At 41.8% G+C, this 22,598-nt stretch overlaps 1 protein-coding gene across 1 annotated transcript in view; it reads right to left on the reverse strand.

The window, feature by feature from the left end:
• Nucleotides 1-8,834: 8,834 nt before the first annotated feature.
• The window catches only part of LOC308149093 (noelin-2-like), a gene marked incomplete at its 5' end in the record, with an annotated part of 34,092 nt that continues 20,328 nt past the window's right edge, over nt 8,835-22,598 (reverse strand). Inside the window, 4 exons of the mRNA XM_080520737.1 lie at nt 8,835-9,530; nt 11,250-11,423; nt 11,560-11,736; nt 21,402-21,508. Coding sequence (XP_080376863.1) covers nt 9,210-9,530; nt 11,250-11,423; nt 11,560-11,736; nt 21,402-21,508 — 779 coding nt within the window. The 3' untranslated portion in view covers nt 8,835-9,209. The remainder of the gene's footprint in view (nt 9,531-11,249; nt 11,424-11,559; nt 11,737-21,401; nt 21,509-22,598) is intronic.

Raw genomic sequence — 22,598 nt, forward strand, 5'->3', positions numbered from 1 at the left:
CCTTTAACGCCGCTAAATTATTCACCAGGCTGATTTCCGCCCAGGAGACAGAAGCCGGCAGATAGTTGGACAGATCGAGATGAATAAATAAAAAGGTAAAAGATGATCTGTCCGCGTGTCTCCGCCACACGCAGCGGCGTTTTGTCCGGGGTCGTGTGTGAGTGACTGTGCATCCCTGTGTGGGATTCCGGCAGGTCTTCCGGAGAAGCGCTTCCACGACGCGGGGAATCGGTGGAAAAGGGAACTCTGCAGCAGGGAGCGTGCCAAACTGAACATGGGGGGGGGGCCTTGCCAAAAAACAGTCGGGAGGTGGACCAAATAAAGAGGAGGGAGGGAGAGACGGAGCGAGAGAAAGCAATAGAGGGAGAGTGACAAAAGATGGTGAGGCACAAAGAGAATGGAGAGCAATGGAGGTGAATTCTCAGGGAGTCTGTCTGCGGTCTGTCACTGCAGCCTCAATTCAACAATGCGCGTCGGAAAGCAGAGTGAAGATGTGTGCCACCGTGTTATGTAACGCGTCTGCGAGGATAACATTCATACTCATACGGGCAACTTCTTGTGTGAGGGTTTCCAGGAGACCCGTCGCCGCACATGCTGGTTTAATCGCCGTGTGAATAGCGGCAGATGGGAGCTCCAGTTTGGAACGTTGGAAGTGTTGTTGTTGTTGTTGTTGTTGTGGCTGGACTTGCAGATGACACAAAATCACTGCTTGGTGAGATCCTGTGAGGTTTTCCAGGATAGAGCTGTGTAATTTGGTGCTAATTATAGGGAGAATGCAAGTGGTGCCCAATTGGTACAATTAGTTGCTGATCTAATTTTACTGGATGAATAAAAACGTCCCCCCCCCCCCCCCCCCCTTTATCATGGACAAATTACATACAGGGAAAGAGGAGCTCGGTGTACAAGGGTAAAAGACACCGCTCGCAGCTTTTCTTGTCAGAATAAATGGCCACAATTGTTAAACCTCAAGTAAATGGACCACCAGGTACTCAGGTTCTCTGAAAGGAATAAAATAAAATGCAAGAGGTAAAGCTGCTATAATCAATGTTTTTATCACAACAATAGACCAAATGACTGCGTGCATGTAAAAGGGATCGCGTATTGTTGTTGAAACCGCTCTGCAGGCCCTCGCTGCTCCAAGGAGCTTTATAGCAGCTTATTCAGCTCATTGTTCTTGATTTTCCAGCCCACAAAACGCACCACTCCCACCTTTGCAGCCATTTTTCTGAGCAAATGAAAGACATAATGCTACTTTTGCCCATCACAGAACAAATGTGGCTGACGACCATAATCATCATGATGCTGAGAAAACAAGCAGGGGTATTAGTTGTAAATGGCTCCTATGTTCTGAATGGTCAAGAACGACACAAAAGACAAAAAAGGCAGCTAAGCTGAGAGCGACTTGAGAGTGAAGATACAGGCCAGCAAATAACAAATTCAAAAGTCTGGGGTAAAATACATGCTGTATATATATATTTATATATATTGTCCGATGGATGGTGTTAAATCAAACCCCCACCAATCCGAATGGACTCCAGATTACCCTTTTAAGGCAAAGAAATAAACACAATGTCATAGCCCATATAAGTAATTCATCATTAATAAGATTAAAGAACAAACGGAAATCGGTTTATTGGACTAGATTGAAACAAACACACCCATTTAAAGATGCTAATTGACATTGAAGTTGGACCATATAATGTTACAGGCTGTAACAGCAAAGCTAATTGTCAAATAATTATCAGACAGATGGCTAAATCAGACAAGAGACAATCAGTCTTTTGGCTCACAAAGCAATAAAGCAAATTGTTGGATAGATTCTCTGAAGCAGCTACAATAAAAAACCATCCTCCCTGGATGTTTTCTTTTTTTTTTTTGAGGAAATGTTAACAAAGACCATTTGCTTGAAAATAAAAATGTTCACATTAAATAGGTTCTCTGTAGTACACTGTACTCCACCAGAGGCGAAACCAGAGAGATTTTATCGAGGAGGAAGCTGAGAAGTGGTCGATGTGGAGGCTGGGTTACTGGTTTCAGCTGAGGTTTTTCTATATTCAGCAGGTTCCTCTTACAGAACAAACATTAAGCCATTTGATAAGATGGATGGATGTTTTTGAAGCTGTTTGTTCAGTGAGTGATGTCGGTTTGCTCACGGTGAGCCCAGATTTCCTGCGGCTCCACTCGGTCCTCGCCTGTTCCACTATTATATTTCTCGATCTCACCCTGTTTAAATATCACCACAGTTTTAACATTAGTTTTCATTTGCCCTCAGAAATCTGCTTTTCAGTCAAACTATCATAAAAATTTTATTAAATAACTTTGTTTCTTTTTTTTACATATTATACAACCTGCCATCATGAATTCATCACATGAACTGTAAATGGAATTAAGTTTTCTATTGTAAGTTGACAAAATGTGGAAAACAAAGTCACTGCTTTGCTGAAACTCATGTTTTTTTTAGTTTTGGCTGCTCCTTTCCAGTCGTCTCTTTGGAACACATGATCAGTTTGGTCGATTCGGCACAATTTTCCTCGTGAGCCAATCTTTTAAAACTCACCCACACAACAAAATGTGATCTTGTTGTCTTTACTGTGTTTCATTCTGTATTTCAAAACACCAAATACTTCAATACTCACAAGCCATCAGGGGTCAAGGGACGCCCCTTTTTAGGAAATATGACACACATATTGTAAAACTGGAATGTGTCACCTGTGAAATCTGGATTACTCATTTGGATGATTGTCTTTTTTTTTTTTTTCTTCTTCAGTTTGTTTCTTTTTTGGGTTTTTTGGGGGGTACATGCCCAAGAATGAATGAACGAATGAATATAAATAAATAAATAAATAAACAAATAAATAAATGATAGAATGAAAATATGAAAAGAGACGGGGGATATTGCTGTATTAGTGGAAGATAAACTTACAATCAAACATTCTGAGACAGGGAAATAAAACTAAGTTCGCTTTACTTTTATTTTTCATGTAAAGAAAAAAAAAGTATTTATCGAAGAAAGAACAATCTTGCTTGATAAATAAATGATACAATGAAGTTTTTATTATTCATTTCTGTGTAAAGTAGATCAAGTAGAATGTTTTGTTCAGTGTAGTTTTGTCCCTTCCTGTTTCAATCTGACCTGACCTTAAGAGCAGGGGGTTTCAAACCAGCAAACATCTGCTTCCCTAACCTCTAACATTAACATTAAGAGTTAATCAGTATGTACTGCTTGCAATCACAAATCCATGGTCAGCATCAGATTTAAAGAAGATATTGGGATTAATCTGTTGTGGTCTTTAGTCTTTAGTCTACAATTGGCATTGCTGCTTATGCTTTTATCTTTGAATAATAAAACTAAAATAGGTTTTTACGCTCCACTCATTTCTTTTCAATATTTTCTCATGAAAAGGTCTAAGAACAAGCACTTGCTGCTCAGAATAAGTCTAACCGCTCTGAAATGAAGCACAAAAACTAAATCTATTTGAAAAGATAGCTTCAGCGACATCGGACAGCAGGTCGGCTGAGTTCAACAGCAGTTCTTCATCACATATAAACAAAAATGCATCTAAATAAACACATATTGTTACATTTCTAAGGATGAAATTGTTGTGAATTCATAATTTATCGTGACAAAACACATTTTTTCCCCCCTTTTAAATGGTTTGTGAGATGGGCTGAAAGCTGAGAATGTAGTTTGTGCCTATGACACATTTGCACAGTTTTCTAATTGTGTTTCCAATAACTTATCAGAGAAAATGTTGAGAAAATGATTGCGGAAACCATTAAAACGTTGGTTGAGTTGCTTGTTCATCGGGTTTGTAAAACTGCTATGATGATTAGAAAATGACCCTCGGGTTAAACCTCTGTGACATAAAGATTGTTTCAATATAAATTATAATTTAAAGACATTCATGTTTCTATATCTTTAAAATTATTCAAGCCAGTCCATTCCGAAGTGCCGTGCACTTCATGAATCTGAATGAGTTACCATGTAGAATAATCATGTGTGAGTTAAACCGGTGGATGTCCATGTTCACGACGCCCTGTCTGGTTAAAGTGGCTGATTCTTCATGTTTTTAGGAATAATTATGTAAAACACAATAGGGCCTTTACAGCCATTCACTTTGATTGGCATCATTTCACATTTATAGTTGTGAAACTGCAGTTTAGTTCAGGTTCTAATCATCAGATTAGTGTTCTCGCCGAGGCAGTGAAGCGCTGCAGCAGGATCACAACAGTTTTCTCTGGAGGCGGTTTCTGTTAGAAAACCCGAGTAAAGACGGAGCCGGTGGAAAACTCAGGGAAGCCTACAAAACACCGTGAAATGTTCACAGCAACAGCTAGTTGGTGTTTTTCTCAGGTGTCCAGGTTTTATTGTCTCTATTGAAGTTTTGTCCCGCTTTCAGGTTCCTCCAATTCTTTCTTAAACGCTAAAGTTTGGCTCAAATCACAGAGAAGTGGAGGATGCGTGTCGGTTTTCCAAGCAGTGACCCGCAGGCAGAGAGAAACAATGCATATCGTCACAGTCACCATGGCAACGGAGTAGCCATTAGTGATGTTTCTACAATTAGAGCCGCATATAGCAGTGCTTCTTTATCATGCTCTGTCGTTTCTTATTGATCCGGCGCTATGTTCGTCTCATCATGCAGGAGATCTCTGTCGTTCCACCCGCCTCGTCGTCTGGGACTCGAGCCGCCGGCTGTGGACGGCGTGAGGCGAGGTGCTGCGAGCTGTGCGTGTCTGAGACCCTTCACATAGTACAAGACCCTGCTAATCAAGAACCTTGCACTTCCTTCATTTTCACATGGTAATTGCCACTTAAATGATAATGAGCAGGTTGACCTTTGCGCCTGAACTTGACCCCACATCCAAGCATCCTTCGACGGGGCTTTTGTGCAAATTCAGCTGAGCTCAATTAGAGACAAATGGAAAACATTAGAAAAATGTGGAGATAATAGCAAACCAGTGACTGTGACTGTAGGCTCAAGGACAAGATATGAACCTACAGTGTTGTGGTTTGATTTACAGTATTTCGGCAAACCAGTTGACACAAAGTGCAGATTTTCCTGATCGGGTGGCCGAGAAGTGTGATTAAATTTGATCAGAATTCGCTGCTTAAATAGCCCTCTGATTATTCACACTCTCAACAATTGTTCTGTTTTTCAAATGTCAGCATGTCTATTAGACTGTATTGTCAATGTTTTGTTCAGCCGATAAATTGTGCATCGAAAATTGTTGGACACACAATCACTCTGTAATATAATCTGATCTGGATCCATAGAAACATTACTGCAAGTGACTGTTTCATCATGTCATTCTGGAGCTGCTCTTCTTCCAGTTTATTTCAGAATGAACAACAAAGAAACACAATATTTACTCCAGGTTTTTTTTATTTTGTGAGAGAGATGTTGTCAGGTCTAAAAAAAAACAACTAGTTGGACAGACGTTTCAGCATTTTGGCCTCAACGGACCAAAAGCACAACAAGTCAATTGTTTGACTAAATCTATTTGCTGAAAAATAAGAGAAAAATAAAAATGGCCTGCAGAGGCCTGGCGAAGCATGGGCAGGGTTCCAGGCCCAGCTTCTGGTGATGTGCATGGATGTTAAATGATGTTAAATGGATTAGAAACTCTTAAAATGTAGCCTTTATTCACAACTATATGTAGTTTGTTCAATTACTTTCTGTTTTTTTTTTTTTTTTTTGGAAGGTCCAATTCACACAGTTTTCAATAAATCATCAATGAATCTAACGTGTAGGAACCATGTGTGGCTTGTGTTGTGTAGGAAACAATAATAAAGCCTATTTCTGCACGGAGACGTCGTAATAGTGCTCCTGGACCTCGAGATGAAAAATGGCTCCAGACAAGAAAGGGAGAAGACGAACCTCACGGCCGTTCCAGAAGCAGCACAAGAAGAGAGTCTGCGTTTCAAAACACATTTAGATAGAGCATTTTCCCAAAACAACAGCTTCGCAAGTTGTTGTGCATCAAGTTATAGTTTTCTAACTTTTAGCGCGACATTAATTTGTAATACTGCGGCGGTTTTGCTAGCCAATAGGGCTGTTACCATGTTTTACTGGTTATGACCCGACATAAAAGCATGAAGATCAGGCAAACAGACTTTTATGAAGCCGCGATGATGTGATACTAGCAAAAGTTGCACACTTAAGCTTATCTCATCCCTCGAAGGGGATGAGATAACGCACACAATATATGCAAAGTGGCTGTCTACTACATTCAGCCACATACACAGCCATGTTGTTGTTGTTGTTGTTGCGGCGAAGGGGCGACGTGGTGAGGCGTGTGTTTTCCCAGCGAGGTGAGAGCGGTGGCGGTAGAGGAGTTACAGGACCAGCTAGATTTGTGTCGACACAGCAGATTTCTGGAATCGTTTTGGCTGGTAAAATGTTTTCACAAGGTGTGCTTTTAAGAAGGTGGAAGCAACAGACAAGGAGTTTTAATTCAACAGCTACGACTTAAATGGAAATATCCTCAAATTAAAGCTGGAAGTCTTCATTTCAAGCACGTCTAGAATGTGTTATTTCATTCCACGCTGCATGTGCAAAACCACACAGTTAATCCTTTTTGAACGACTGAACACAGTTGAAGGTGAGCAGAGATCTATAAATAATCATTGCACCTAAAAAAAAAATACCAACACATTCTTTGCAGAGGAAGTAGGTGCACCATTGGCCTCATTTCTTTCTACGGCGTGAAAATTCTACTGTTGATGTTTCAAATAATTTTCCCTTGATCTCTTGACCATTGACATTACCTCTGTTGAGACGTGCGATGGTTTTTCTCCTTATGTCTCATCCTTTTTCCATTTTTCTTCTTCTTCTTTTTTTCTTTACTTCCATAGCCTTCTTCCATGTCTTCTCGTTGATTCATTCCTCATGGATTCGTTAGCGCGCTCAACATCATTCATCATCATCTTGCATCAACGGATTCATCTGTGCCTGCAGCAACATCACTGCAAACGCTGTCTTTGCACTGAAATTTCTGCAACGCATTTTTTAATTGGCAGAAGCACTTTGACACCACCGGTTGCAGATCCTGTGTTTAAATTTGGATGTTTATGGAGACTTTTTTTTTTTTTTTTTTTTAACATCAAACACCCGTGGAAAGATTTACTGTGGTGAGCAGTACTGGACAAAAATGAAAGATAATTCTTCACACATTAGAATTCATTGAGTCGTGTGGAGACACTTGCAGAACTTGAGACAGCTCCGTCGTGATTCTTCTGAAGCCCTTTTTGAGTTTTACCAGAATAAATCCACAAGAACAGCAGGTGCCTACTTATATTTCAATCAGGTGTTTGTAATTTTTAATGATCATTTTTTAGATAATTTTCATCTCTTTCCTGGTCTCAACGTTTCAAGCAGTGTAGAAGATGGATGGGTGTTTTATGCCATTTGTTCCTTTGACTTGCATTTTACAGGTGATCAAATAAGACAGCAATACTTAAAACATAAATACAAAAATTAAGGTTTTGCATGTATTACTCTATGCATTTGCAATTGAATTGGAGGGAAAGCAGATTTACAAATGGAGTTTCATGGGATGGTGGAGGAGGTTAAACAATAGATATGCAAAAAAAAACGATTTCAATTTGACTAAAAACAAAACAAAACACACTATGGGTAATCTGTAATGGCAATGTGCAAAAAAGAATGACAACAACAAAATAAATTAGAAAACAAATAGCAAGACTGAGCCACAAAAATGTAGCATAAAACCTTTGAAAATAATACATGTTTGTGACATGCCTGATAGGTATCAACAAATCGATATAAAATGTAATAAACAAAACCACAAATGTAATAACCTCTCGATATTGTAACAAAAGTGCTGAGTCCGAAATATTTTTTTTCCTCCATAAAACCCCAAATGGCCAATAATGGAAAAAGTTTTAACAAGAATTTAAATGTGATCTTAATATGTTTAGTGCTTATACATTATACTGCACTGATGATTAGAGAAATAGATTACAGATTATAGAGAACAGAAGACTTGGGCTATAGCAGTCATGCTTCATACATAACAAACTGTATATAGATATGTGTACAAAAAACAAACCCAAAACAAATATTCCAAGCTTCTCTCATTCCTTCAGTGTTATTCAATCGAAGCAGTTCCAAACCACAAATGACCATTTTGGGTCGTTGTTACATATCAAGCTCAAACCGGAAAAGTCCTCCCAACACAATAACGGCAGTCGTCTCTGCTGGAAGCTGAGCGGATTCACACTTTCAGATGCAGTCGTAAATTGTGTTGTAGATTTCACATCATGTGTGGTCAAATTTCTATCAGTATGAATGTGTGGCAGACATTTCCTCCCCTGCAGATTCATTAAGATAAAACCTGGTAAAAGGATATTGCCTGCTGTGTTGTACGTCAGTCGGATGAAATCCTCAGTGTGCTCAGTTAGTGAATCAACTTCAAGATTCCTTTCTTTTGTCGACGTGCAAACTTTTAGCTTTGATACGTCCTCTGAGTGAGCGCATCGCTGAGCTTTATTGAGGGAGACACCGTCAGCGTACAAGTCGACAAACACTCACCGTCTTCATTCATCCCGCTCCGGAACAAAGGAGTCAGAAAAGTTCCAGCAAAGTTTGACAGCAAATTTTATTGAATGAACAACCATGCTGACTGAACACGTCCACGATCACATCACAAACCCCCGGAATTACCTCCGTCGGCGTTGTCGTCGTCACAGCTCGAGTTCTGAAGCGAGGTGAAATTCAGTTCACGAGCTGAGTGTTTTTTTTTCTCCCTCGATGACTCGACCTCAACTTCCAAAGTCATTTCTTGATACACAAGTGGAATGGAACGGAACGGAATATGGATGAGCACAAAATGTCTGATTTCCCCCTTTTTTTATTTATTTATTTTCTTCCTCTCAGCGTTCGCACAGCCAAGGCAGTTAATTTTCATCTCCGCCGTGATGAATACTCTTGCTTGTGACCTTTAGACTGGTGTTCGACAACCGTGTATTGTGTCTAGTTATTAGCTCAGTGAGCTCTCGCAGGCCTGAAGTCTTTCAAATGCCTCCACAGAAAGTACTCATTTTCTTGTTGACGTAAATGGCCATTGTGTATGTGTGTGTGTGTGTGTGTGTGTGTGTGTGTGTGTGTGTGTGTGTGTGTGTGTGTGTGTGTGTGTGTATTGTCCATCTCTTTCAGCTCTATTTTTTTCTCTCCATCAAGTCTGCTCTATCCGTCACTCCGAATGACATGAAACAGCGTGACGTTGTAGAGGACCTGGTGCCCGTTGTTCCAGGTGTACAGCGCTCTCTCTCTGGGGTTGTAGTCCATCATGCTGATGTGGGAGTACTGGTTGTGGAAGGGGATGTCGGTGTACTCGTACGTGGAGGAGTTGGTGTGGTAGGCGAAGTGAACCTTGGCCCCGGCCAGGTGGGAGTTTGTGACGTACAGCGTGCCGCAGATCATGAACGCTTCACCTGCGCTTCGCTTGGGGAACCCCGTGTCCCAGCTCTGCAGGACGTCCAGAGAACGGGGGTCCATGCGGCTCACCTACAGAGAGAGAGAGAGAGAGAGAGAGAGAGAGAGAGAGAGAGAGAGAGAGAGAGGGAGAGGAGAAAATTCACTGAGCTTTAAGTCAGCCTACTGAGCGTGAGAGCAGCAGTAATGGACGGCACTCTGACCTCAACCAGTTTTTTTCCTCTTCTTTTCAGTTCAACATAGTTTTCTTTTCTTTTCCCAGGACACGTTAATTCTGATTAATTAAGCAATAGACGACTTCTTGACAAATTTATCTTTAAAAGGGTCATATTATCCAGTTTTTCAACACTTGCACATGGTTTCTTTGGTTCCAAAATGTTGTATTTGAAGTTGATTGCGTTTCCTTTCCAGAATCTGCTGTGTCTGTGTGAGCTGGACTGGCTCCGCCCACACATGCCCATCTTGGGAAGAGGAGGAAGTACTTCCTCTCGTGGTGCCATGTGCCAGAGCAGAGCTGTCTAATTGTGGGAGGAGTCAAAGGGGGAGGAGCCTACCTTGATTGTGATTGGCTAAACCCCAGATGACACTATATAGGGTTTGATTTCTGATTGGCTGCTTGGAGCAACACACTTTTTAAAACCTGAAACAAGCCAGGGAGAGAGGACACACTTTCTTCACTTCTGGGGCTTCGTTCCAGCTGTGGGGACGATTAGTACTGTTGGAAAACCATTAGAAAGTCAATTTTGCATAATATGACCCCTTTAAACTCCAACCTGTAGAATGTTTCTCAGTGCGTCAAACAAAGTATACTGTATACTGACTATACTGTAGCAACCCTATGTTGTACAGAGCCTTCAGTGTAATAGATTGTTATTAGGTGAAATGAGAGGTTGATTGTTGTTTACATTGCCTGCGCTGGGCAAAGACATTGATTTAGTAGAGGGGCCGGCCCAAAGGCTGTGTGTTCGAGGGAGCTGGAGTGTGGGAAGAGGTGAGCTGTTTGCAAGCCAATTTCCCACCCTTCTTTCTGGCAAACCCAGGAAAAATCTACAGTATCAGTGTTCAAGACACATGGGACAATAAAGCTCAGTGTGTAAAACAAGAATAGTAGCAGGTTCATAGATGGGACAGACGTTTCTTGTCCATTTGGATGGAAAGTTTTAGTTAGAAAAAAAACACACACAAACTTCGGGATGGATGCATGGATATGAACATACCTATGTGTAAAATATGCAAAAAAATTATTTGCATTTCAAAGCAAAACTGTTATGTAAGTTTATTGATTAATTCATCGACCAAAATTAGCTGAAAGTGAAAAGAAGTGGCTTCTTGCATTAAATACAGAGATTAGAGTTCCAAAGCGATTCATTGCAATCAACTACAAAACCCCTGTAATTTCTTAACTGTCTAATTATGTTCCACGACTGAGTTTTTGAAATGCTAGAATTGCATTTTCACCTTCTTTTCCACCTGTACATTGCTGATTCTGACCAATGAAGCTTTGCATATGGGGATGGAGGCTTATGCCATCAGAGAAAGTTAGCTGTAAGCTAATTTATATCAAAATCCAGCCATGATACTCACGCAATACACACGCTGCACGTCACAGTATATTACATTACACCGTGCAGCAATTTGTCTCTGTCATGTTTCTAAATGGAGTTTTAGTGTGTGAGTGTTAATGACTCCTGGAAGGTAAAGAAAGCGTCTGATGGCCAAATCATATTTTCCCAATATTTAAATGAGGAGTGCTGCATTCAAATACAATCAGGAGAAAAAAGGAGAGCGTACCATTATGTTTCCAGCATTTGGGATGGAGGTGTAGACGGCCCACAGCCCGGTCTCATCGGCCATGAGGTCAATGTCAGAGGAGCCCCCCCAGCTGTAGGGGAAGGTATTGTTGTATCCTGCTCCACTCAGGCTGCGCTGCAGCAACACGCTGCGAGAGCGGAAATGGTACTGGATCTGAAAACACACACACACACACACACACACACACACACACACACACACACACACACACACACACGTGGGAATTATCCTTCACTTTGGATATTTTGCCAATAAATGACGGTCCTCGGACGCTCTCTCTCTCTCTCACCAGGATGTTGCTCTGGTGCTTGTTGTAGTAGAGAGAGCCATTGTAGACCACGTGGCCGGTCCCCGCCCAGGGGTGGGGTAACAGGTGCTGCACAAAGTTCTGGCCCTTGGTGAAGTCGCCCATCGTCCTGTACTCCAACACACGCCGGCCCTTATAGTAGCCGTCCATCGACCACACCTGACAGAGGGAGGAAAGAGGTACGCACGTGGCTTATCTCTGTTCTTAACTCTTTATCCTGCCTGTAAAAATTATCTCCCACTGGCCAATAAATTCCTTAGATTTTGCTGAGCGATCCATCATGGTCAACTCCGCTCACCAGCAACCTGATTCGATTTCACCGTGGTCTTCTGAGATACTGTGCCTGCTGGCCACTGCCCAATTTAAATAAATCACATTAAGGGAAAACAGCAGCAGCAGTGATGCAACCATTTGCTATCGCGCTCATGTGAAGGCTCATTTCTGTGAACCTTTGGAAAGGGAGGCGTTGCGTGTTGCAAAAGATTCAACAAACTCAAACATTTTGAAGATTTTTCTTAATGAATCAAAAGCAGATGGGTAAAACTGGGTTACAGCCATAGATTGATCGGTAACTCTTAAAAAAGCCAATTCAACTATCAGGTTTATTTCGTACTGATCAAAAGACCACTATGTTGGACTGAGAGCTTGTCGTCATTTAACATGATTGCGTGTGTGTTTGGCTGAGTGCGTTCATCTTATCAAGAAGAAGAGTGTATACCGGGTAGGTTTCAAAAGAAAAAAGTGCATTATCAGATGTTCTCTGTATTCCCTCCAATCACTCACCGTTATTAAAATCTAACCTTTTCTGAACACCACCTGGTGTCATCAGTCATTTCAGGTACTGCATAGAGATAAGGGGAATGTTTCCCAGCAAGGAAGTAAAGGAGATGAATTTTCTTCCGGTAATATCGTTTCACCTGGAACTCCATGACATGCAGGATAAAAGTGATAAAAGTGACGCCATAAGCTCACTTTATATTCGAGCTTCAAACAAAAGCTGAAGAAAATATTTTTCTGGGTCGCGGTTAGTCCCGAAGGGGTTCCCAAAGCAAGAAGAGTTGAGAGCCGCTGCCCGAAACCACTAAACCACCATGCCAACTGCCCCTGTTGATAGATTCCTATTAATTCTACACATAATACCTTCACATCAGCGATAGCCACGTCCCAAGCTCCCCACTTCTGACGTAACCCTTCAGAATCAACGGCTGAATTCAGGACGCTGCAATCCTCAAAGATGTTTGTATTGAACTGAGCGTTGCCGACGCTCATTATCATGTTCTCTTTCACTTACCTCTGCCTGGATGAAACCTGGTAAATATTTTGCTTTTGCCTGATGGCATTTGAAGATTAAGTAGAGCCTGAGACAGGGCTTCAAAATCATGTTTTTCTCTTTTTTTTTTATTGATTTAAAAGGTGCTGGTGATGTTGGGAGAGTTTTTGCCCTTTAATTTCTGCAGTTTATAAATTTCCTTGAGATAATTAAAGGCAATAAATTCTGATTCATCTCTCCCAAGTATGGAAGATTGATGTCCACCTTCCCCCACCCCCTTTGTCAGGCTGACCTGAATTTAAATAAGTGCCTGATGAAAAGTGAAACCAGATAATCTGAGGGTAATGAGAGAAGGTGTAAATATACAAGACCGGGGAGGAAGGCGGGAGCTCGGAGGAGAAGTGAGCAGGGGAAGATGAGGGAAAAGAAGGGAGGAAAATCGAGCGACGACAGCATGGAGGATTAATTACCCATAGAGGGACGAGAGGTGAAACAGATGAAAGAAAAGAGCAGAGAGCACTGAGGAGAGAAAGCATTGTTGGTGAGGAAGACGCTCGTTATTCCCCCTGCAAGGATAGAAGACGTACTGAGGGCAGAAAGTACAGAGCAGATGAAAAGGGTTTCTCTCTCCTGCTGTGGTAGTGACATTTCAAAAAAAAAAAAAATTATACTTAATTTGTAGTGGCAACATTTAAAATCCACATTGAGTTATGAGCTTTCAGACAAAGGTAACTGATTGCAGTTATTTCGAGGGCCTTCGATAACACAGAGCTTAATTGAGACTCAGCTTGTGGTTTAAAAAAAAAACAAAACACAATGAAACAGAGTGATTGCCCTCTCGACTGTTTTCTTCCTGTCTCCTTTCCTCGAAACACTGATGACGCTTTCTACGCTTTAAATCCCCTTTAAACAGAATTGCAAAGGAGCAGGGATTCCTTTGTTTGCCGGCAGCTGTAATCTTCTCACATTTGAATGCACCATTTACTTTACATAAACAAGCTCCAGACGCTGATTATACAGTGAGTGCAAGCAAGGAGGGTTTTCTTTTGTTTTTCGCCGTTTTTGAACTCGCACCTAAGTTTTAACAGATCGTTACGCTGTTCTGTTCTGTTTTGGTTTGTTCCCACACGGCCAACCCCCATATTTCCTCAGCTGCCTCCCACGAGAATACACAAGAAGCGATCCCTTCTCAGCGTGTCTACACTGAAGGGAATAAAATCCACAGGTCTTTGCAAATATTGAGTTTGTGCTTGACATTTCAAGTGGATATCTTCAAGCCTGCAGTCGCACGTTCTTTTAAAACGAAGCAGTGGCGCTGAGAGTCCTGGGAGCAAGGTGGGGTCCACTGTTTTTCCTTTATGACACTTCAACACGAAGCGTCTGAGATCGAGAAAACCAACCTCGAGATCAGGAGGATTATAATGGAGCTTTTCCCGCCACACTATCTTTGACATTGTTACCTTTGCCAAAGAAAGTTGGGTGACCAACGAAGTATCTATGTGTATATATTTTACCAACCTTTCGCAAAAACTACTCAACCGAATTGCATGAAATCTTCAGGGATGATTTTTCATCTTCAAAGGACCAATCGATTTGATTTTGGGATGTTAACGGTTAACGGTTTCCAAATAAATCCCCCGCAGAATGGCAACAAATTTCCCACAAAAAGTGGTTGATAGCGGCGCCTCATGGAAGAGGTCAAAGGAGATCAGTGTCTGTTGCCATGGAAACGCTTTCAGCTCAGTGTTTCACACAGTGACGTTGCTACATGACCTACCGAGTTAGCATCGATATAAGCTAACGGCTATCATGCTCGCGATGCTAAATTAGTTCCGCAAACAAATACGACTGCGCTCTGCCGAGTGTAGCTCTAGTTTTTGCAAAGCGATCACAATCAAATAAGCAGAGGATGAAAATTTTAAACAATTTATTTAAAGGCATAATTCTTTGAATGTTAAAATTTGAGACTAACTCAAATTCTAAGATATCGTACAAAGCCATATAGTGAAAGAGGTAGAACTAAAAGCCGCATATAAAAGGATGTTTAAAGCAAAAATTTACAGCAAAAATTGACAAGAGCTGTCTTTACTGACGTAACAATTTACAATATATAATATATCATAACTTGACGTGAGACAAAAGCATGTGTGGCATACACGTACAGATCTTCCACAAGGATCAATGCGTCCTAATTGTCACTTTTGGCATTGACAACAGATAAAATTATAATCTCATTGTCAACACATCATGTTTCACTCACTCAAAGCCTGATTATCCAAAAGCCGTCTGGTTGAAGTCAACAGGGGCTGTGTGTTAATTTCACAGTTACAACTTTAACCTGTCAATCGATCTGTCCTCCGCTGATCGCTGGTACCGCTGGCACGTTGACGTGGCAATGATAAGGGAAGCAGGAGCCGAGCGGCACAAGGTTACTCCAGTAAAACATTTTGTAACTCGACTTCAAGGATGCTGAGCAGCAGTTTCATTATCCTCATGGTTTTTTACACACAACTTTATATTTGGAGAACAGAAATTCCTGAAGCAGAATTCCTCCTGACATACTGCGGACCATGCGAACCAGCGAGTTGTGCACTTCACAGCTAACCCTCAACAGGTAATACACGTGAGCACACTTGAGAAGCTGCCCCATTAAATCCCAGCCAAGTCACATAAACAACAACTCTGCCAACAGCGTTGCTTAAAAACAATCGGCAACTTCTGCTGCACTTCAGTAGTGCAGCTCTGACACAGCAAAAGTCCCACGGCTATGGCTAGTGAAGTAACGCTTGAATATTTGACATAACAGCCGAGCCTGGTGGATATTTTTGTTGTCTGAAGCTTCATTCACAAAAAAAAAAAAAAAAAAAAAGGGTGGGAAGAATTTGAGGAGGGACGACTAAAGTTGAAGGAACTTGAAGCTTTCTCAGTAATGCTCACAAATATAATAGCTTTGACCTCAGGCCTCCACTTGACCGCTACATCTTCAGAGAAGCTGAAGAGAATTAGTGAAATGACAATGACAGTCAGCGCCAAAACAAAAAGCCACTGATCAAACGTCTGTATTTGATGCAAACCTGCCAGAGAGGCACGTTTGAGTCCGACGCTGCCAGATTACCTGATTACCGGACTTGCAAATTCTTGGTTGCATTGTGACGAAACGAGCTGGGCTTGAGCACCTTTCAAACACCAAATGAATCACGTGTCTTCAGTTGTGCCCAAAAATAACACCGACTCGCCAAAAATAGCCTCCATCCTTGGATGGAGCTGTTTTGATTTTGGACACAGCGCAACACGGATCACTTGAGTGCACGGCAACTCATCACGGGGTGATTTAACTTGACCACAATGGGCAACTATACCAGCCAGATTCATGGGGCAGGAGACCGACGCCTCGGTGGAAAAACTCTAATCAGCGGAAATCAATTCATAAATTCAGTTTGAATAGATGCTTTTCAATTGTGTAACGGCTGCAGCCTCATTTCTCGTCTTCAACCGAACTGCGAGTAAGAAAAAAGGTTAGGAATATTGTCTCTTATTTCTTTACAGCCTCCGAGGGGAGGAATCACTTCACAGGCAGGCTGAAGAGGAGTAATAATTACTACAAATAAGGAGCCGTTAAGAATTCAAGCCGTCTTGACCTCTTTCTTACCTCTTTCTCCTTTTGTAGTTTTACCCCTTTTTTTCCTGTCTCCCTCCATCTCCACCTTCCCCAAAGCTTCCTCAGCCCTTTTATCTCTTCATCTCTTTTCCCTGTTTAACACTTCTTCACCCAGAGTTCTCCTTCTCTCCCTCTTGTTTGCTGCGTCTCTCATCCTCCCTCTCCTTCTCACACTGTCGGCAGAGACATCTTGACAGATCAGGGGATATCCACACCTCAGCAGCTGTTCTCAAATACAGCGACAGGTGCACGTGCGTGCACGTGGGCGTGCATGAGGAGTACAACACACACACACACACACACACACACACGCACACACACACACACACACACACACACACACACACACACACACACACACACACACACACACACACACACACACACACACACAGTGAAGTTTAATGAGTGAAGTCATTGTGATACATCCTTTGGTATCCATGACAACAGTGTCTGCACAAGGGTTCCAGGCTGGCATTTATGAATTCTTCATTAGCTCATCAGCGCATGTGTGTGTGTGTGTGTGTGTGTGTGTGTGCGTGCGTGATTGCATGCACGTGCAGGCCTGTGCGTGCGTGTTTGTGGCATTTCCTTAGTTTAGTTTGGGAGGACAACAAACAGGCTGTCATGATTTATAAGACGTTATCATTTTATGAATAATAAAAAAAAAAAATTAAACAGACACACACACACACACACACACATGCACACACACTTATTTTATGCAGTTGGTATGTAAAGTTTATGAGGTTTCACTTTTTTTGAAGTTTTTAGTGGCTGTATAAATAATGACCGCATGAAATCCCAAAAGCTGACAACATCCCCGACATGAACATCGTGCTCAGAGCAGAAGTCCCGATATCTATGCAATGACATCATTATGTTTTATTTATCTTGTAATTTGGAGCCCTCTTCGGGCATGAAAAGAGCTATCAGTGGATTTAGGCTGTCAGTTCATGATATGTGCTTCTGAATGGGCAGTTTTAATCCTCTTGGTTTCCTAATCCATGCTCCTGAACTGCTAATCAATGCTGGGGGATCACAATGTGGCCCTTTGATGATTAATTATTAATTTCTCATCTGGTGGTTTCCTTATATGTGCTTTTGGAGAATCTGTGCTGCTGAATTAGTTATTATAATGTACTCCTGTCAGTTGCCTTTTGATTATTATATAGTGATAATTTATCCTAATCTGTGCTGTTGGATTATTAATCCACGCGAGTGTATTACTATTCTGTGCATGTGGCTTCCTTATCCATGCTCTTGGATCGTTCAAGTATTTTTTGCTCATTATTTAATACTGCGGATTCCTAATCTGTGCCTTAAGATCCATGACCTGTGCCCTTGGATTATTATGTCAGGTTAGCGTATTCCTAATCTATGGTTTTGGATTAATAATCAATGTGTTTGGATTTTGAGTCCAAGACTTTTGTATATGTTTGCATCCTGGCTGATGTAATCCAAGTTTGCATGCAAATTCTCATCTTTGTCAATCTAATTCCAGAATCTGTGTCTGTTGTTTTGTAGACCATGGTGCCTCGATCATTCTTCTGCTCTCAGATTTTGAGACTGTGCTGTGTTGAGGAATTTCTGGAGAGGAGCTGAAAGGAGTTTCCGCTCCCAGGAACTCGAAGATGATGCAGAGAGTTTGTTGCAGATGAAGATCTTGGAGAATTTAGAGAAGGTAGTTCTACACAGAGGACTTGCTATTGTAATCCTGAGGAGCCGACCTTCATTTCCAGAAAGAGAAGCAAAGCAAAACATAAAGGGGGAATTCAGATAACGTGCATGAACATTCGGAACTTGATGAACGTGTTGTCAGGGATGGAGTTGACAGCCTTCAGACTGTACGAGTCCAAAGCGGGTCAATGTGTCTTTCCTCTGTATACATCAGTGGTCTGACCATGAGGCATGACGCCTTTATGGAAAAGTGACAACGGATTGTTTTTGTCTATCATCATATTTCATGTTTGAAATTTTCGGATTCACGCCATCAGATTCAACAATGTATTTTCATATTGAGTCCTGTTGGGATGGTAGAGGAAATACTTCAGACTCAGACTACAACCCTGTAAACACGGATGTCTTTCATAGAACAATTTGTTGTTTTTTTTTTGACAAGTCTTAAGTTTTGTTAAAGTATAATTGGAAACAAAATAGTCATATCCTTAGTGGCTGTAAATGCTTCAGAAAGGAAAGAAAGAAGATTTTCCTGCAGAGAAAAGCTGGATAATTGAGTAATTGTAGCAACCAGGAAGGAAGATTACCACAAGCTAGAAAATACATTTTTCACCACAAGTACATTAACAGAGCGAAATCACGCACTCAAACATGGCATTTCTTCTATTCTAGTGAAATGTGCTTCCAAGGGGTGCACAGCCTGGATCTAGCAGAAGAACAGCATATAGCAGTCCCAGTAGTTGATCATGCAATTGTACAAGAGGGAAAGAAAGTTCTTCCGCAGACTTAAAAGCTTTTTTTCCCATATACAACCATTACAAGAGACACCTCAGACAAATGGCTTGCAGGACACTGCTATCTTTAGAATAAGTGAGCAGCGACTATAGTTACGTCCAGTATTTGCTTCACCCTAATGACATGGATGTATTGTGAAGCAACGCATCTTTTTCAAACGCTGTCAATGGAAAAAATGCTTTTATTTCGACCAGTGCAGATGTGACGCAGAATCCATTTTTTGTTTCAAGCATTACAAACATCCCAAAGAGACTTGTCTTGTTAAAAAAAACGTCAACCTACAATTGCTTTATATGCCAGGGATGTACATTAGATTGCATGTTTGCGAGTCCTCAAGGTCACACAGAAAGACACTGAAGGTAAACATTAATGTTTGTTCACGAGGGAGCTCATCTCCGCGCCTCTTCATGGCTATGCTACTTTACGATGCATTTCCATGAGATCGATTTGCTCTGCGATCGTTAACAGTCGCACACGCATCGAGCAAGTAGCAATAAAAGAGATAGAAACATAAAGCGTTGGATTGTCGAAACAGAGGGAAACGCATCTGAGGAATGTGAGGGAGTCCTCGCTCGTCACCCGTCAACTCCACCAGTCAAGCTGGTAACTGGGAAGCACGGGGTAATAACTGGGACGCTGCGGCTGTGTGTTGCTCCTTCTCATCACCGCGGAGACGCACTAATAGGGAACAGGCAGGGGTCACCATGGCGATATAAATCACACCTGGCAACTGGGAGACAGTCGCCTTGACAACAAGCTTAATATGCGCTCCCTGAACTGACCCGTGTGTGCGCGCGTGTGCGTGCATGTGTGTGCATGTGCGTGCATGTGTGTGTGTGTGTGTGTGTAACTTGTAATGAGTGCAGACAAAGTCCACACTGCAGTGTCATTGGGCTTGACTTCACAACACCTGCTTCAGTCGTAAACGCAAACTATGGCTTGTTTCAATTTTCTCGCCTATCGGCAGGAAAGTGTCGGACGGTGAGCTCCACGCATCGCTCAATATTGTAGGGCAATGCTTCAGGCCACGAGATGCAGTACTTCAGTTGTCTTTCCATTGTTTGAGGCTGGAAGTCTGACTTTCTCTTCGTCAGACTTCCTTATCTTTACATCTGTGTCAAAAAAGCAACGAGTTGGCATTCTCCTCAAACCTCCCGCAGAGCGGCAGCACAGCAGCACAGCAGCACAGCAGCACAGCATGTCAATGAAAATCTGCATTTCAGTTGATTTATATTTTCATTTACTCTGTTTTCTGCTCATTTCAAACTCCTCATTAGATTCTCTTTCAACTGTATGTGACGTTAACGAATTTGATATCCGCTGTCATTTCTTTAAAGTTCATTTCGCTGTTTTCTGAAAGTTTTTTTGGGGCAACTTCCCCCAGTTTGATGGTTTATAGAGAGTTGCAATGTAAATCAAACCAGATGCTTCACCATCCTGATCTCAAATATACATTACCCTGCATGCTTTGGAATTTTCTCCTCTCTCCTCCAACACCTGATTCAAATGAGATCTCACTGCAGAAACTTGACACGGATCCATTTATTTAAATCAGGCGCGTCGGAGCGGGGAGACACGAACATGAATAGCAGTGGGTCGTCCAGGAAAACAGCTTGAGGCAGATTTATGTTCTCACAACACGAGTCGTAAAGCACATATACACGCATGCATTTGGAGCAGTACTTTGTGCCTCTAAGGACTTTCTCTGACATAATTTATCATCCAATTGAAAACCGTGAAAACAATTCTCACCTTCTGACCTTCCATGTAAAGCCTTTTGCGTGAACTAAATGCACAGAGACTTTAAAGAAGAGTCTCTTTATCTTCTCTTCCGGTTGCACCGAGAAGTGACTCTGTTGTATTCGCTGCTGTGAAATAAAGTTGAATTGAATTGGATTGAAATCGAACTCTGCAGCACTTTGAACGCGACAGAGAACAAATTATCCCAAAACAAGTCACTCACAGGATTTAAACACTATCAGAGCTGCCGCGCCGCTTTCGCTGGTCTTTCCTGCTTGGTGTGGAACGGGCCCACGCTTCTGTTTTGAAAGTCCTTCCTGCATTTTACAAGCCACCGTAATGTCTCCGCTCGTAAAATGCTTGGTTGTCCCACGAATGCATGAAGCCCAGCACACAAATGAGTATGCAAGATACACTGGCGCATAATAGGCTTCATAAAAAAAAAAAAACAACCCAAAAAAACAATAAAAAGTGGCAGCGTAAGTTGTCATATAATGTTGTCATAATGCCCGTGGGAACACAAACTGAACCAACACGTAATCTCTGCTACTTGTACCCTGCTCTGCTCTCCAGCCGGAGGCTGCACCGCCGGAATGAACTGCCGACGACTGAAGCTCGTCCTCAAAGAGTGAAAGTCCACGGTACCCACAGACACACGGGCAGACTACACGCTACACCCACCCTGCTGTCGGAGCTGGGAATCATGGCATCAGTCATCCAGGAACCAAAGCGGGACCCCGAGGCTCTCACGGTGATTGGGTTGCTGACTGCAGTCAGTCGGCCACAGCCTGTAAATAAACAATGAACATATTATGGTAAATCTGGAATAAAGAGCCCCGACAGTAATTCAGACAGGCGGCAAGTAAAGGATGATGGAAGATAAGGTCTTTGTGTGTGTTCATATTTTTCTGGTTCAGAGTGAGTTATTTGCGCAGTCTGGGTTTCTTGGACGGAGAATTTAGCAACAGCTGTGATCTGTCATCTCCGTTTAACATTTCATCAACTCTTGTAAATGTCTGCGCTCCAAGTATGAAGAAGAAAGTGCAGGCTTAAGAGAAATATTTTGGCACCTTGTTGCCAAACACAAAAAAACCTATGAATCATTTTTACTTTTTTTTTTTTTATAGATGTACTGTATTTATCTATCTCTTGTATCTTTTGAAACCACGTTGGTTTATTTGTATAACCTTAAAGCTGTGTTTACTCAACTAAAAGTCACCTTGTTTGAAAGGTTCATGTAAAATGTTTATTTCACCAGGAATTTAAATAGACTTTTTAACAGCTCAGATTTTCATCATTAATAATGTAGTTCCATAAAGAGGGGTTTTTTTTTCTTCTTCTTTTCTCCACAGGAAATCCAACGGCAAAACATCCACATAAATGTCTCTAAAAGCACTTCTGCTGCAATGTTTTCTCTTCATAAGCTCAGGATGTCCCAGCTTTAGCACTTCATCCATATAAACTAAACGACCCTGCTGTGGTTTCTCTCCTCATGTGTGACCTTGTCAGACTTAATTGTTGCTGCAGTGCTGACTGCTCTTAAAGTAATAGTTTGACATTTTGTGGAAAATGTTTCTTGGCTGTGCGGCAGACAGTTGGAAAGAGGAAAATCAATACCGCTCTCATGTCGGTCCAGTAAATATGACGCTATCATCAGCAGCTTGGAGGAACACATCAAGGAAGCCGTGGCCGGCCTTTAGAACCATTCCCAGCTCTCTCCAGAGTGTTTGTGTTATGATGCCTGGCTTCAACGTGGAGCTTCATGTTCAGTGTGCCGACGTGCTGCCGACATTAAAGTTACTCTGACAGAAAAAAACTAAAGAAATCTCTAAAATAGGCTTCCCATAACAGGTATCACTCCTGAACAGAGAATAAACA

The sequence above is a fragment of the Blennius ocellaris genome (assembly GCF_963422515.1).
Source record: "Blennius ocellaris genome assembly, chromosome: 3".
NCBI classification, from domain to species: domain Eukaryota; kingdom Metazoa; phylum Chordata; class Actinopteri; order Blenniiformes; family Blenniidae; genus Blennius; species Blennius ocellaris.